The sequence below is a fragment of the Lampetra fluviatilis genome, chromosome 36, assembly GCF_964198595.1.
Source record: "Lampetra fluviatilis chromosome 36, kcLamFluv1.1, whole genome shotgun sequence".
Classification (NCBI taxonomy): Eukaryota; Metazoa; Chordata; class Hyperoartia; order Petromyzontiformes; family Petromyzontidae; genus Lampetra; species Lampetra fluviatilis.
This window is the reverse complement of record NC_136310.1, coordinates 1,879,969-1,895,313: the sequence shown is the minus strand read 5'-3', so window position 1 is coordinate 1,895,313 and position 15,345 is coordinate 1,879,969. Positions and strand designations below refer to the sequence as shown.

At 47.6% G+C, this 15,345-nt stretch overlaps 1 protein-coding gene across 1 annotated transcript in view; it reads left to right on the top strand.

Annotated features, from left to right (window-relative positions):
• LOC144945023 (neprilysin-like) overlaps positions 1–10,971 on the top strand; it is a 28,134-nt gene extending 17,163 nt beyond the window's left edge. Inside the window, exons 13-22 of the mRNA XM_078873187.1 lie at positions 140–238; positions 778–861; positions 2,231–2,334; positions 3,501–3,559; positions 4,701–4,820; positions 5,467–5,600; positions 6,607–6,672; positions 8,078–8,173; positions 8,563–8,639; positions 9,355–10,971. Coding sequence (XP_078729313.1) covers positions 140–238; positions 778–861; positions 2,231–2,334; positions 3,501–3,559; positions 4,701–4,820; positions 5,467–5,600; positions 6,607–6,672; positions 8,078–8,173; positions 8,563–8,639; positions 9,355–9,454 — 939 coding nt within the window. The 3' untranslated portion in view covers positions 9,455–10,971. The remainder of the gene's footprint in view (positions 1–139; positions 239–777; positions 862–2,230; positions 2,335–3,500; positions 3,560–4,700; positions 4,821–5,466; positions 5,601–6,606; positions 6,673–8,077; positions 8,174–8,562; positions 8,640–9,354) is intronic.
• The last annotated feature ends 4,374 nt before the right edge of the window (positions 10,972–15,345 follow it).

Genomic DNA, 15,345 nt, shown 5'->3' with positions numbered 1-15,345 from the left:
CTGGAATCTGGGAGAGATTCTAGGAGGGTGACAGCACGATCTCAGTGGTGTGACCGACCTGGGTAAACAATGGGTGTCGACTTATGCACCGCCACTCCTCCTGCTTGCCCGTCTAATGCCCGTCGTTCATTGCTCAAAGGTGCAAGAGCTTGTGAAGTGGATTCGCGAAGTGTTCATTGCAAATCTGGACGAAATTACCTGGATGGACGAGGCGACAAAGGGAAGGGCACGCGACAAGGTGAGCGACGCTTGTCACAGTCGCCGGCACGCCGCCGGTGAACCTCGGAGTGGGTAAATTATCGGATGATATATTGTTGCATTCGAAAACACAACTTTGATTGAAGACCAATGCCAGAGAAATATATGTGTTTGCTATTAAACCGGTCGGATGACTCAGTGGTCAAACAACTGGCTTCACCATCGGAAGTTCCACGAGTTCAAATCTCGGTTGGCGGTTGAATCAGCCCATCATCTTTCTGGTCGATAAAATAAAGTAACCACCTTGTGGGGAGGTCAACGCTGGTTGTCGTCCTATAGATGGACTTAGCCCCGTGAGAGGAAGGTGTAATTTCCACCACTGGCTCCGAGCTGTGAAGAGGAGAGGAGCAACCACCTCATTGCTCATTTGAGCAGAAAATCACTTTGGCTTTTGAGTTAAAGCCGTATTTATTTAGATTATTTTATTTTTATAATGACATCATTAAGCATATTCAACCTCTGTGCACGTGATTACCATCGGATGGCCAAGAGATAATCTAAGTTATTGTTCTATTGCAGGCTCTTGCTATCGTCGATCGGATCGGATATCCCGAGTTCATCGTGGACAAAGACGATCCCAAAATCGACCAAGAATACGATGAAGTGAGTCGAGTACATCAACTGTGCCTCCTGACAACATCGGATCGCGTGTGTTCGCCACGTTACCACGGCCCCATTCACTCGGTGCCGATCACACCGTTACGGGGTGCGAGGGCACGTAGTGTGGCATTGCAAGGGTTAAAAGATCGCGAGGTCAAAGTGTCGCGTGAGGAAGAGGCAGGTGCGCGCACAGCCACGCGTCAGAGGTCGAGGAGTGCCCCCTTAGCGAGTGGTTGTTCCTTAAATTTACTGCGCCGCAGGTTTAGTGTTGCGCTGTACTGTACTACGATTGTGCAAAAAAAAATCTACGCAACTACTGGGCCAGGCGGCTCAGTGGCAGGGTTCTAATCCTGACTCGGGCCCGTCGCTTTTCTGGTTACCTTGTTTAATAAGCAGCAAGCGGAGCCACTCTTAGAGTGGCCCAAAGTGTTGGTAGCCAGTGGTGGAATTCCAACCGCCAAGCCCCATGGCAGTGGCAAACGGGCAAACCATCAACTTGTCTATATATAACAAAGACAAATATCCCCCGTGTAGCCTTAACAGACTGTTGGGGCAAGTGCTGTAAGCAAGTAGCACCTATGAAGGCTGCAAAAGCGCACGAGGGGGTGTGCCGCCAGCAGCACGCCCGGCTGCCTTTGTCTCCCTAGCGGCTGCGTTTACACGCTGCACCAGGTACTCATTTGAGGCTGAGTTGACCTAGGGGAGGCCCATCACCGGTTCAGATAATCGCCACTGGTGTTGGCCGTGAGTGGGACTCGAACTTGGGTCTCCGAGTTCGTAGCGCAGCGCGCTACCCGCTACATCACCCATACAGGCAACTCCATATCAATATCTGTTGCTACAGTGTGCACATCAATCACGCCATCACGTGATGTATAAGCAACTGAGATCCCAATGGCCAGGTACACTCTTAGTTGGCCAGCGGTTCGCAATTGGTTGTTTAAGAGTTCAAATCTTGGCTTGCGGTTGACTCAGCCCATCATCTCTTCTGGGGGTCAATAAAACGAGTGCCATTTGTGGGAAGTAACACTTGCACTGCTATGGATAGACTCTCCCCCGACATAGGAATAAGGAATTAACTCAGGGCTGTAAACGCGAGATTTCTCCAGACTCGGTGCATCTCCTACTGTTCGTGCCGCTCCCTTGCGACCGAAGGTTCCATCATCGGCATTATGTCACCTTGGGATCTAAAATATGATTTTTATTGTCCAAAATGTCGTGGGTGTCTTTTAGCCACATCGCAACATTGCCGGGACGTCACGACACTCACCCACAGTGCCCATGGTAAGAGGGCAGGGGGGGAGGGGGGGTTGGAAGGTTATGCGTGTGGAGGTAATTATCGATATGCTTTGTTTGTGTTCTGATGTTGTAGCTGGCGTACACCACCGATAAGTACTTTGCGAACACGCTGGCATCACTGGCGTTCGACTCTAAAAGAAGACTCGCAAGAATCAACACCGCAGTGGACAAGAATGAGTGAGGGCTTTTTTAAATTCATCACGCTCACGGAATATTCTTCACCTGCACATGTGAAACACTGTGATCGGTGAAATGTGGAGGTGCAGTCCCGCAGTTGCTTCCTCACTTTACTGCTGGCACAAGGGAGGTAACTCTCGAGAATCTCTCTCAAGGATACTTTGGTCTACACTTCCATGCTGGCCAAATGTGCTGGAAGAGGTGGGTGTACCCACCACTTCCACCACGCACGAACCTGTCCATCGACGGAAGTGTGTACCGATCTAAAGTGCTGGCTGGACAAGAGGCCGGGCGATTTAAGTCAATTGCCCATTGTGTCAACTACCGCACCGGGAGGTCGAACCGGCGGCGTCTGGCTTGAGGAGCTTCCTCTCGTAGAGGCCCTTCTGCCAGCGGCTGTGTGAGCGAGCAGTTTGCATGGCCGCACCTTTACCTTGACCTCGTTCTATTAGACACTTCAAGTATGAAATATATAGTGGAATAGGTTTTACCCTTTCTGGCAATAAAACAGGTCTTCGGATGCTCAAACACCTTTGACTTGCTTTGTCTTTTGCCATTCTCTGGTCTGACACCGGTGAGACTAGGCCACGAAGAAGGCTGCCTCTGGTGTCGGCCAATGAGTTTCAACGACAATGCGAATATCATCAGAGCCTGTTTGTTTGCATGTTTTGCCACAAGTGCTTGCAGTGAATGCAGACTTGATGCCTTGCAGAAACGTATCTATTTGTTGTTTGAACAACACGTGTTTTATTTGCCAGAGAGGATATTATTTTCCATCCTTTGCTGCTGCCAAGAAGGGAGACACGTAAATGCACCCTTGCGCCCGGCTTACCAGCGACACCGTCATTATATGTCCTCGATATGTTGTGTGCGTTATAAATTGTGCTGTCGTTATTATTAGAAATAATTCTACTCTTGTATCGCGTAAGATGGAAATACGGTTCAGGAGTTACAATGCCAATGTCCATGTCTGCTGCTGGCCACGAGGAGAGGGCATCAAGAGAGAGTTTGAGTAGTTTTGCACTCATACAACGAATGAATGAATGCAGACTACAGTGGCTTACTATACGGCCCACCACGATTTAATCGTTACGCGATAAATTAATTACAACAATCACACGATAAGCCACGCGCCCAATGCCCGTTGCAATTTCTTCTCATTTCAGATGGATCTCAGGAGCAGCTGTGGTCAACGCTTTCTACAGCTCCAGCTACAATCAGATAGGTACAGAGCACAAACACAAAGTACAACACGCGAGCAAATGCAAAGCAGTTCACGAAACAGACATATTCGTACGCAAAAAAAAATTCAATCTCATTCCGTCAAGGTGTCGAGCATAGTGAATTGAAATAAATTGAACTTAGGGGCCGTCCATAAATGACGTCACGCGATTTTGGACGATTTTTGACCCCCCCCCCCTTCGTCACACGGCGTCACAAAAAGTCAGACCGCCCCTCAAATATGACGTCATAAAGCTCTGCCCCCCCCAAAAAAAAATATATAAAACATGCTTCAAATCGCTTTAAACTATTGTCATTGTAGTGCGTATTTAATGTGGCGCTGCACTCTGATGTTGTAGGAGAAAACATTTATTAAAAAGTATATTTAATTAAGTAGAACGTGTTGTCCATATTTATTTAAAGTTGCGCATTTTTACGTGACGTCATCCCCCCCCCCCCCTCCTAGGTGCGTGACGTCATTTATGTACGGCCCCTTAGATCACTGGATTTACAGCATAGTGAATTAACCACTGTACCATCACTCCTCCTTGCAGTCAATATGATGCAATTCTACATATTTTTTTGGAATGTGCAAATAATTGACAACATTTACCGTGTGAATGTATGAAGTGCATCATTGTTTCCTGTCAATGCCTTGTTGAATGTCTGTCGGAGAATGGAAATGTATCATTAATCTCTTATTTATAATACTGTTGACATCTGTGGACCCGATAACCTCCCTGTTAAATTTACAGCACCCATATAACCAGCTGTGTTGTTGGGTGGCACCGCGCTTTCATCGGCACGATGTCCTGCCAAACGGCGTGGCGGCACGACCCAAACACACACCAGCACACTTTACGGCATAACCGCAAAGACATAAGCGGTTGCACGTTGCCTTATCCCCCTGTTGTAAATTCCCTGCAAATGTACCCCAGTCTCATTGTCCATTCCCCCCATCCCCCGGTTCTGTTTAAAATCTCCATACGTCCACATTGTTTTGCGTTAATGGGTTCTATTTTAAAAGCGTAATCATTGTCGGCGTTTTCCAATCTGCCTTGAAGGAGGAGGAGAGTGTGCGTGGGCGTGCATGTGGCTGTTCACGATCTGCTGAATGTGTTCCAATCCACTCCCCACCAACGCAGTGTTCCCAGCGGGGATCTTGCAACCGCCCTTCTTCGGCCTGGATCAGGCCATGTCCTTGAACTTCGGCGGCATCGGCATGGTGATCGGGCACGAGATAATCCACGGCTTTGACGACAGCGGTGAGAGAAGAAGAATAATAACCAGTTCACGAAGCCTGTCTTCGGCAGGCAAAAGTTTTCTATAAATGTAACACGTAACCTGATATTATTATTTTTTTACAATTTTTATCTACAGTCAAATATCTAAACGAAACATATAAAAGATAGAGCAATCATTCTCGCTTAAACTTTATGCTCTTGAATGGTCTATCAAACGAAAAAACCCGCAATCTTATATTTTGAACGGTTTCTGAATGACACCAGGCACAAACGTGTTTATGGGGCACATAAAATCAAGATTTGGGGGCCTTAAAATAAAAAATCTCGGATTTCCGGAATGTTCTGTTATTTGTGTCCTAAAGCTACCTGGTTAGCAAATTTCAGCTTTTTGCCTTGTCGGTGAAGTACCCGAGAGGTTTTTGAGACATACAGATGAACGTCTTTATTTATATGGATAACAAAAAAATCATTGCAACCCTCGCACCAAAGTGATTGTGCCAGCGTAAATGTGGCAAAATAGTCGACCCCGATTGCATGTGCGGCATGTAACGTTGAACTTCTTTCGCACCGTACATAGCCAAGCGTGGCTCGTCGGAGATGCAATGATCCACACATGTGGGCCGTTATCGAATACCTTTATGTGAACGCGGGCGTTGTGCTTCGGTAGGTCGTAATTTCGACAAGGACGGCAACCTCGTGGACTGGTGGTCGGCCGAATCGGCTAGAAACTTCAAGCAGAAGTCGCAGTGCATCATCGATCAGTACGGAAACTTCCAGTGGGACCTTGCTGGAGGACAGAACGTAAGGAGTTTGGAATAACTGTGTGTGTTTTGGAATCGAGGCTGCTGCAGCATGAGTGGTTAGGACACGGGGCTTGCGATCCGGAGGTCCGTCAGCTCAATTCGATCTCCCAGGCGTGGCAGTTGAAGCAATGGGAGAGCTGCCCACCCAGCCGTGTGGATGGGGTTGCACCGCAGTTAGTTGATCGGCAAGGTCACGTGCTGTGGGGCGACGCGCGGGGACTGGCGGCCCGCCTCTTCGAACATGTTCTTGGTTCTTTCGGTAAAGTCACGGAAATAGAAAAAAAATTCTAAAAATATCAATCTTTTATCATGTTCAATTTATTTTTTTATTGAATTTGTATTATTTTTATTTACACTTTATTTAATTATCTTTATTTAGTTCACTTTTTTTTTTTTTTTATTAACGTGGCTTTACCGAAAGAAACAAAAATACGAATTCCTGCAGTCACGAAAGTTTTAAGTCAAAAGTCTTCGAACATGCTTGCCCAGCGCGGAAGAGTCGGGCATCACACCCGCTTAGAGGAGGAGGGGTGTCTTTAAAATCGAATGTACGACGATGCCGCGTCGTGAAAATTCATCAACGAGTGGAGTCGGTGGGGAGGGTGTAAATTATAAAACACGCTGAGCGACTGATGGCGGAACGGTGCACGTTTGTGAAAGAAAGAGAAAACCGCGGTTTAATTTTGTTTCTGGATGTGGAAACGCGTCGGAGAGCCCATGAATGCAGCGGTACTGCGATAATTTTCAACAACAAAAAAAGAGACTGCGCTCCTTGTAATGTTTATGAACTTTTTAATGCACCCACTGTGAAATTCTCAAAATACTTTGCGAAATTTACACCCGGGCGCGATTGTTCGCACGTTCACTGCAGCGTCAACCTGGCGACAGCGAGTCCTGACTCGTGGCCACGGCGAGCACGAGTGACGAAGTGAACAGCTCATTTGTGGTTGCTGTGTTTTTCTTCTTGTTGTTGTTGTTGTCGTGACGTGTAAAAAAACCTGCAGCTGAGTGGCATCAACACGCTGGGAGAGAACATCGCTGACAACGGAGGCATCCGTCAGGCTTACGAGGTGAGCACGTGTTCTCACGGTGACCTTCCACGCACCATCACAACAGCACTGTCCCCCACGTCTCACCTCCCCACCTTTCATTGCGATAGTGACCCCCCTTTCATTGCGCGTGCCGACACGTGTCTACAGCGCCACATGGACGTACCCTAAGAAACACGCACGTGGAGCGCGTGCGCCCCGTTCCTTGAAAAATATTTTAAATTTTTCATTTTGACGCCAAGCGGCTGATGACGCCGAGCCGAGCGAGTTGGTAGAAAGCGCCGAGCTCGCCAGCGAAGCCAGCTGACGCTCGAGTCAGCGATGCCATCCAGTGCCGGATTGTTCCGGTAGCACAAGTAGCTACGCATGCTACGGGCCCCGCACTTTCAAGTTGCCCCGCGCTAAATGCTTTCAAGCTATCAATTCCGGTTCAGTGAGTCTGCACTTGCTCTATTACTATAGTACTATACCGCCTTCAACTTTTACGAACGACTGGGTGTTTAAGGTTAGAGATGTGTCGTATTATCTGTCTGTATAGCAAATGAAAAAATACAATTACTTTACAATGCAATAATTTTTTTTTGTGTTTTAATATTTATGTTTTTTATATATATTTTAGGGCCCCTTTATAAAATATGCTACAGGCCCCGCACTAGCTTAATCCGGCACTGATACGATCCCAGAAGCAGCAGCAGCAACAACCCCCCCCCCTCGCGCGTATGTATGTTGAACTTGTAAATGTTGTGGATTTGCTCTTCAACACACCGGTGTACTGTCCAAGTGTAGTGACTGACTCTGAGACACTAAGAGTAGGAGGCACTCTGTTTATTAAACGGCCTTAACCGTTAACACTGGGTAACTACGGCTCCCAGTCAGGGCAGCTGGTAGACTGCCTGACTGGCGACGCCGAGACGGTGAAGACTCCAGCGGCAGCACGACGGGGACCCCACTCCACACGACAGCCCCGAGCTCCCCTCCCGGGTCCCCTCTTATCCTGCCAGCGTGGCCTGGCTCCGCCCCTGGCCACGCCCCTCTTCTGGAACCTACTAGCGGGTTCTCGATGTGCCCCTTCCGTAACCTTTCCCTGAGATCCCTCTCTGGTCTATCACGTGGCCTGCTGCCAGTCAGGGCTGCTGTGAGCTGCAGATGCCAATCCTTGCCAGCAGCCAGCGCTATGCTGCTATGTGACCCATTCTATGTCACTACACAAGTAACGAATTGCCAGTTTCTGTTACCGTGACAAACCTTACTAATTGGCTGTGTCGGGTGGTGGCCGGTTTAACGATACATTTATATCTACGCAATCTAACCCCTAAAAAAACCTGTATTATGAATGTTGAGCTTCTCTCGCGCCGCACGTCGCTAACCGCATGTCGCGTTCTGCTGCTGCCCTTGTGTCGTCGACACATGGCCGCGTTGTGTGCAGGCTTACATGGCATGGGTCAAGGACAATGGCGAAGAACTGCCACTGCCCGGGCTCAAACTCAGCCACCAACAGCTCTTCTTCTTGAACTTTGCTCAGGTAAAATATAAACAACACTCATATCATCGCCGCAAAGCGAATTCAGCCTTTGCAATTTTGGTATCGTCATCAACATCACTAACATCATGAGGCAGGATTAATAAACTGCTGGATCAAGCTGACGTCCCGCTTTTTTACTTTGTCTGAATTTAATTTAAAGGCATCAATTGCTGAACAATAAACACGATCATTGTGTGCGCTCCGTGATGCATCCATCACCCATCGTTACCATCGTGGCTTCCACCTATGTATGATTCACCAAACACATTTTGCAACGTGCTAGATTCGTGTGGTGTGTGCCCTATCACCTAGCTACACAGGAGCCACCTATCCTAGCTACACAAGTCACCTACCCACCCTAATTATTCTTGTCATGTGTTGGTTTTCAGGTGTGGTGCGGCGATTACAGACCCGAGTATGCCAGCAACTCGATTAAAACAGACGTGCACAGCCCTGGGAAGTTCAGGTTAGTCACACAAATGCACGTCACTTCACCTCGTAGCCCTATGATGCGGTTGTGCTCTACAGCTTTCCCCTGGCGTGCGCAGTGAAATGTCGGACGTCAATCAAAACGACTCGGCAATCAAACCAAAAAGACATCGGAGAGCTGTGCACACTCCTTGACAATGCAACTCACTCACCCTTTGCATCATGATGAAGTAACAATAACTCAGCCCTGCACCGATCCACTGCTGGATGAAGGCCTCCCCAAGTCATGTTGGCGATGGGGGGGCTGTTTGACCATACCTCACCACGCAGGTAGGAGGAGATGCCCAAGTTCGGTTTGGATATCATTCTCCGCGACTAATGTCAGTTGTAGCCAGGAACCAAATGGAGGTCACTGCGGGTTCATAACGCAGCGCGCTAACCACTGTACCACCACTGTGGCCTCTTGTCATTGGCATGAGCACTATCGTCAACATTATCAGCAACAGCTATGGTCGATCCACTGCTGGATAAAGCCTCCCCCCCCCCCCCCCCAAGTCACCGCCATCTCTCGCAACACCTACGATGCCACGGTGTGCAACATGCCCATGTTCGGTGATCTCCAAGCTAATTACCAAATGTCTCCATGCCCCTTGCCCACTATTTAGTTGCGATTTGGTTCTTCGTGCCGTTCATTGTTGTCGTCGTTGTTCGACAACTTACCGCGTGCGAACGCGGTCGTCTCTCTTTTGCAGGGTCATCGGATCCCTGCAGAACTTCGAGAAGTTTTCCGAGGCCTATAAGTGCAAGGCCTCTGACGCCATGAACCCCATAAGCAAGTGCCACGTTTGGTGAAACCGAGTGACGACTCTTCCCCAAATAACTCGTGCGTGCCGTCGCGAACCATCATCAGCCACGCGACAACGCATCGACTCGTCGAGGAAAATCTGTTTTTTCTACTTACCGCCCTTCGACAACGACGATGCTCGCACGGAATCACGTTGCTGGGAATAGTTTTTGCTTTGTCTCGACTCGTGTACAATGCAGGTACTCGGCTCAAGAGGTCCCTGCCTGCAGCCACCACAATTGGCGGTTGCTTACATTCGCCACAATGCCATTGATTTTTTAATTGATTCTTGAATCGGATTGGGTTCCCCGAATTGTCACAGTTGATTGAATAGCAAGGCAAGGCGGTGGGTGTGTGGGGGTTAATGATCACATGCACGCAGTGTTGATGCACTTGGGTGAGGGATTGCCAGGATGTCGTCAACAAAGGGAAGTCAGACCGACTTAGGAACGGCAGCAAATGGGTGAAATCGTGAATGTGTAGCGGCACGGTCGTGCGGATGTTAACAGTGACACAGTGTGGTAGATTGTTGTGCAGCAGCAGCAGCAGCATGAATGCGAGAGGCAGGGACAAGCAATGGAACGTCAGTCTCATCGTAATCACCCCCCTCCGCCGTGACATTTCACGGGAGTTTGAAGTGAACGGGCCAGATCCACACATCTCTGAGGTGTTGTGATGCTTGTCCACACCACAGCAGGCTGCTTTGGCCTAGGGGAGGCGTCGGAATCGGTCCAGATACCGGCCACTGATGTTCGGCGTACACTGGAATCGAATTCGTTTGGCCCGGTCCGTAGCGCAATGAGCTATTCGCTGTGCTACTGCTCCCCAGAGTCAGCACACCACACACACACACGCGCGCACGTGCGGACGTTTGCACGGTCAACAATTGCTTCTCGCAAATGCAAACGACACGCGTGCACCTTGCACGACTGGTTATTTGCATTTTCTTTTCGGACACTCCAATCCTCGAAAGTGAGCTCTGGCCCATGTGTCTGGTTAATGCTGCTGAAATGTAATACTTGAAGACAAAAGTATTGCAATTAAAGAGCTATCGATAGAAAAACTCATCTTGCAAAAAATAATGATGGCAAACATCCAATGCTCGGACCTTTTCGAATAGGAAATGGGCATAAATGAACGAGTCACTTTTTATTTCTGGATAAACAACATGAGTTTTAAGACATACATAATGTAGATGCGTCCAAGAAAGACGTTCACGAAGAAATAGCTTCAACTTCAAATGAAAGCCTGGATTATTAGAATCAGTGTGAATGTATTCCTCAAGGACTGATTCGATAGTGAACGACATATCATTTAGATTGGACGTCATGGACTCGTCTCCCATACACAGCATCACAGTGGTTGGATACACAAACTACGGCAAAGCATGTATGCACAATTAGGAAAAAGGCACAGTGAAATCTTAATATAAGCATAGCTTGTATAATCAGAGTTCTAATTAGCACGGTTGACTTTGTACGGTGCAAAATAAGTTGAACACACATAATACAAAAGGCAACCTCTGATATAAGCACACGTTGGTATAAAAATTAACCCGTAAAAACAACGTTTTTCACTATAAAACCTTTATATGCGTGGCGGCTAGAGTCCTCTCGTCCTCTGGTTTGAGATGGCTGCCACCTATGGGTCAGATGATTGCCTGCCACCATTAAGCAATTGGTAATTAAATATAACAAAAAATTTCCTAAAAAGTGTAAAAATTTGGAGAAAAAAAATTCTCGAAAATTAATTGTCACGCACAACGAGTCTGTGTGCAAAATGTCAGCTCGATTGGATCACGGGAAGTGGGTTAAAAAACGACCGAAAGATTTGCACGGTCGTAAGCGCGCAAGCAAGCAAGCAAGTGAACTTAATATATAGGATTTTAAAAAAGCACGGCTGGATTTGCTCCGAAGGGGGTGTGGGTCATATCCAGCAGCTGCTGCTGCTGCTGTAGGTTTATTGTGAAGTGACGTGCTTGACAATCGTGACATCCTGTGTGGGTAACGGGGCTTACATGGACCAACATCTAAACACAAACAGAGGCTGGGTGAAGATAAACAGCTTCGCGTGTATTGGTGCTTTATTAAATGAGCAAACGTGATACGTTTTCAATCAACACATTACTCAACGAATACTAACAGAATGTACATTATTTTGTTTTGTATTAATGGGTGAATAGAATTAAGGGAAACGGCAGATGTGTTGTGCAGGCAGCTTTTGGGAAGTTGCATTCAAAGGCTCAAAGCGTATTCGCGAGTCTCAGCTTAAGCCACCCCCTGCTGACTTCTCACACCGTGGTACTCGTTTTATCGACCACCCTGGAATGATGGTGAGCCGAGTCCAAGCCCCTGACCGGGATTTGAACTCTAACCGCAGTACCGTCGAGCCAACTGGAATCCCATTGCCTCAACTTCCATCTCAAAACGTTTCCATTTGATTTGAACAGTCCACACAGCTGTACAAAGACAAAGATCCCCCGTATAGCCTTAACAGACTGTTGGGGCAAGTGCTGTTAGCGAGCACCTATGAAGGCCGGCACGGTACACGAGGGGGTGGGTGGCCAGCACCACGCCCGGCCACCTTTGTCTTCCCAGCGGCGATGTTTTTACACACCACACCAGGTACTCATTTGAGACTGAGTCGACCTAGGGGAGGCCCAGGACCAGTTCAGATAATCGTCTCCGCTGTTAGCCGGGTTCGTAGTGCAGTGCACTGACTACCACACTACAGCTACACTCCAGATGTACACACACACACACTCGCATTAAGTGATTTGCCAACCGTGATCGTGAGCTGTGGAAGTCGTTACCGATTTCATGTTGGCGTGGAGGTGCGTGGCATGAGAGCTGGAAGTAACAAGTAAACTGTAGAGCAGCATGATTTGAAAAGCATCCTTTGCCATTTAGAGAGGCTGGGGAAATGCGAAAGCCTTAAAAATTTTAATCGAGTAGCAACGCGTATCTTCATTTTACGATTCGTTTTTGTTACTTCAATCACTAGAGGCCCCCTCGTCGACAGTAAAACTGCACTAAAAAAAAACATTCTGGTTCGTAAAAGTTGCCGGGGTTTTCGGTGGCCAGGGGCTGCCAGCTCACCACGTGTCTTGGTTGAGCCTTCCGGAAATGTGGAGTAGGTTTTGGGTTAATGGCAATCGATGATTCAATCGTGCTAACAGTGTCCCTTTATAACCTGTCACATTCAATGGGACCCTTTCGATGTTCCACTTTCAAAGGAGGGGGGGGGGGCTGCTGATTTCAAAAGCAAGACGAGCAATATTTACCTTTAGTTACTTCCATCTCCCACAGGAGGCATGCGCAGGTGCGTTGAGCCATTCCGCCGCGTGCTTCTTCTGTCGTACGGACGGGAAGATTGGCAACGTTCCTTGCCGACGTCGACGTTTTGAAGGCTGGCGTCGTGAACGTTCGAGGCGTCGCGAGCGGACGAGCGACGCGCCACTTGGGTGGACGACGCGTGCCACGGTGTGTCTGTGATAGCCGCGGTCGCAGTGCGGGCCCGGTGTGGCTGTCTTGCACCGCTCGCCGTGCGGTTCGCGTGCGCTCGCTCGCTCGTGCCGTGCGGCACCGCGCCGCCTTTCTGAATTGTCATGTTTGCGACAGGCAATAGAAGTGGGCCACGATTTTGGTAAACGGAATTCACACGGCTCCAGAATCGCAACGGGAGATTAGTCACAGATTGAATGCAATCGTGTTTACGCGATGGACGTTTCGTTTATTAAAGTATATTTTTTTTCTGAAAAATAAACTACTTTTTTTTTCCATGGGTAACAAATGTGTAAACATTTAACGGTAATAAAATTGAAAAAAAATAACGTAAAGTTTTGTTTTGGTATTTAAACTAATACCGTGGGTTTTTGTAGATATTTGAATACATTAAAACAATATTCAGAAACAGTTTCACCATATCACCCACTGCATTTTGTCAAAACCAAATCTGTGTTGCCAACCATAACACATATAACCGTGATCGCATTTTATTTCTTCTTCATAATCATCATCATTCATGAGCAATCTTGTGTTAAATGAAAGCCTTCCCAAGCTACCGCCCACCCTCTTACAAAGTGGCAATGTAATAAATCCACATAGCACCTGCACAACACGAAACTGATTCCATCACTCCATCTCCTTGTTGGACGATGGTGAAGCCAGTTGCTTGACCACTGAGCCGTCCGGCCGGTTTCATTGGAAACAAAATGATATGACGTCTCTGTCATTGGTGTTTATTAAGAGTTGTTTGTTCTCGTGTGACAACGTCATCCACTGAATTTTCCACTCCGAGGTTCACCGAGTCTAATTTTCAAGAGGATCTTGATTCAGATATTTGACCAAATCATAACCGGATATCCTAATCGGGCCACCGCGGTGGCGAGATGATAACTACCTCACCTGGTATACAGGAGGTCGCGGGTTAGATCCCGACCCTGACGCCTGCTGTATATTTGGAGTTTGCATGTTCTTTCCGTTGCTCGTGTGGATTTTTCTCTGGGTTCTCCGGGTAATCCCTCTACATTTAGAAACATGCGTTTCGAGTAATTGACTGCTATACATTTCCGCGTGATAAGCCACTTCGTTGAGCTATCATTTGTGGCCAGGTCGTTTGTGAAAAATAACTGTACAGCTTAGTGGGTCTTACCTGGTGAAAAAAAACAACAACAGTGATAAAGAGTAAAAAAAACATTTCCTCTCTTTGTGGGCGATCCTCTAACACGAGGGGTTACACTGCTTTATGAGCGATTCAGGTGGAAGCTTTGTCTCGTGACATAACACAACTTGGATAAAAAAGACTCATTTTTGTATATGAAGTAAAGCATGCGTGACCCCATCCTCCCCCCGCATACCGATGGGGGCCCCGACGATGGTGGAGACACATTATACTCGTGGCAACACACACCTGCAGCGATTGCTATGTTAACGTGGTCTTAGCCTTCCCTAGGGCAACTCGGCCTCAAATGAGTGGCAGATGCTACGTGTGAACATTCGCGCTTTGGGAGGGAGGGTGAACAAATAATGCTCTTAGCCAAACCGCTGTCTCGCGAGCCGTGGCGGCATTCAATGGGTGGCTCATAACCAGCGCGTGAGCCGAGCGTCTATTATAATTGACACACTGACACCCTCGACGTGCGCGCGACACACACCACGTGGCACAACCACAATCGCACGCACACGATGAACACTCCGCGAAGAAAGTGGCTCTTGATACCGAGCGCAGAGGAAAGCTCGAGACGACGTGAGCGCACGTACCGTGTCGCGCACATGGAACGGGACACGGTATATACACCCTGTTAAAAACAAAAAAAATAAGCAACATTTCTTTTTTAAATCGCACTACCACAGTAGGCGCGCAGAGCATCGCTGACTCGCTGCGAGCCGCGTGTCCACGCTGAGCCATCGCAGACCCAACTTAGTCCTGGACTGAGCAGTCATTGACGTGCCATCGGATTAGTCGTTCCACAATTGGAATTAGATTTTCGGTGGTTTCAGTGGAATGAAGTTTATATATCTTTAGAAATGTTTTATCATTTGAAAAGCGAGATGAAGTAACGGGCTTTAAATTGGGGCCGAATTCGTTATGAATGGAAATCACAGAGTTTTAATAATGAAACGGATCTTCCCCGGGGCACCCCACCTCTGAATTATTCCGGTATTTCGAGCGCACAGTGTCCCTGGTAATGAACAGAATCGTTACATTAAAGTGACAAAAATCTGAACGGACAAATGTTATAAAATATATTCACTTTACTTAGTTTTGCACCATTATTAATTTACTTTTTATACTTACTCCCACACTGCATCTCTCCCCTACAAAACAATAACAACAACAACAAACCTCGCAATTGCTATGCGGTTGAGGTTTTTACTATTTTGAATTATATATCGCT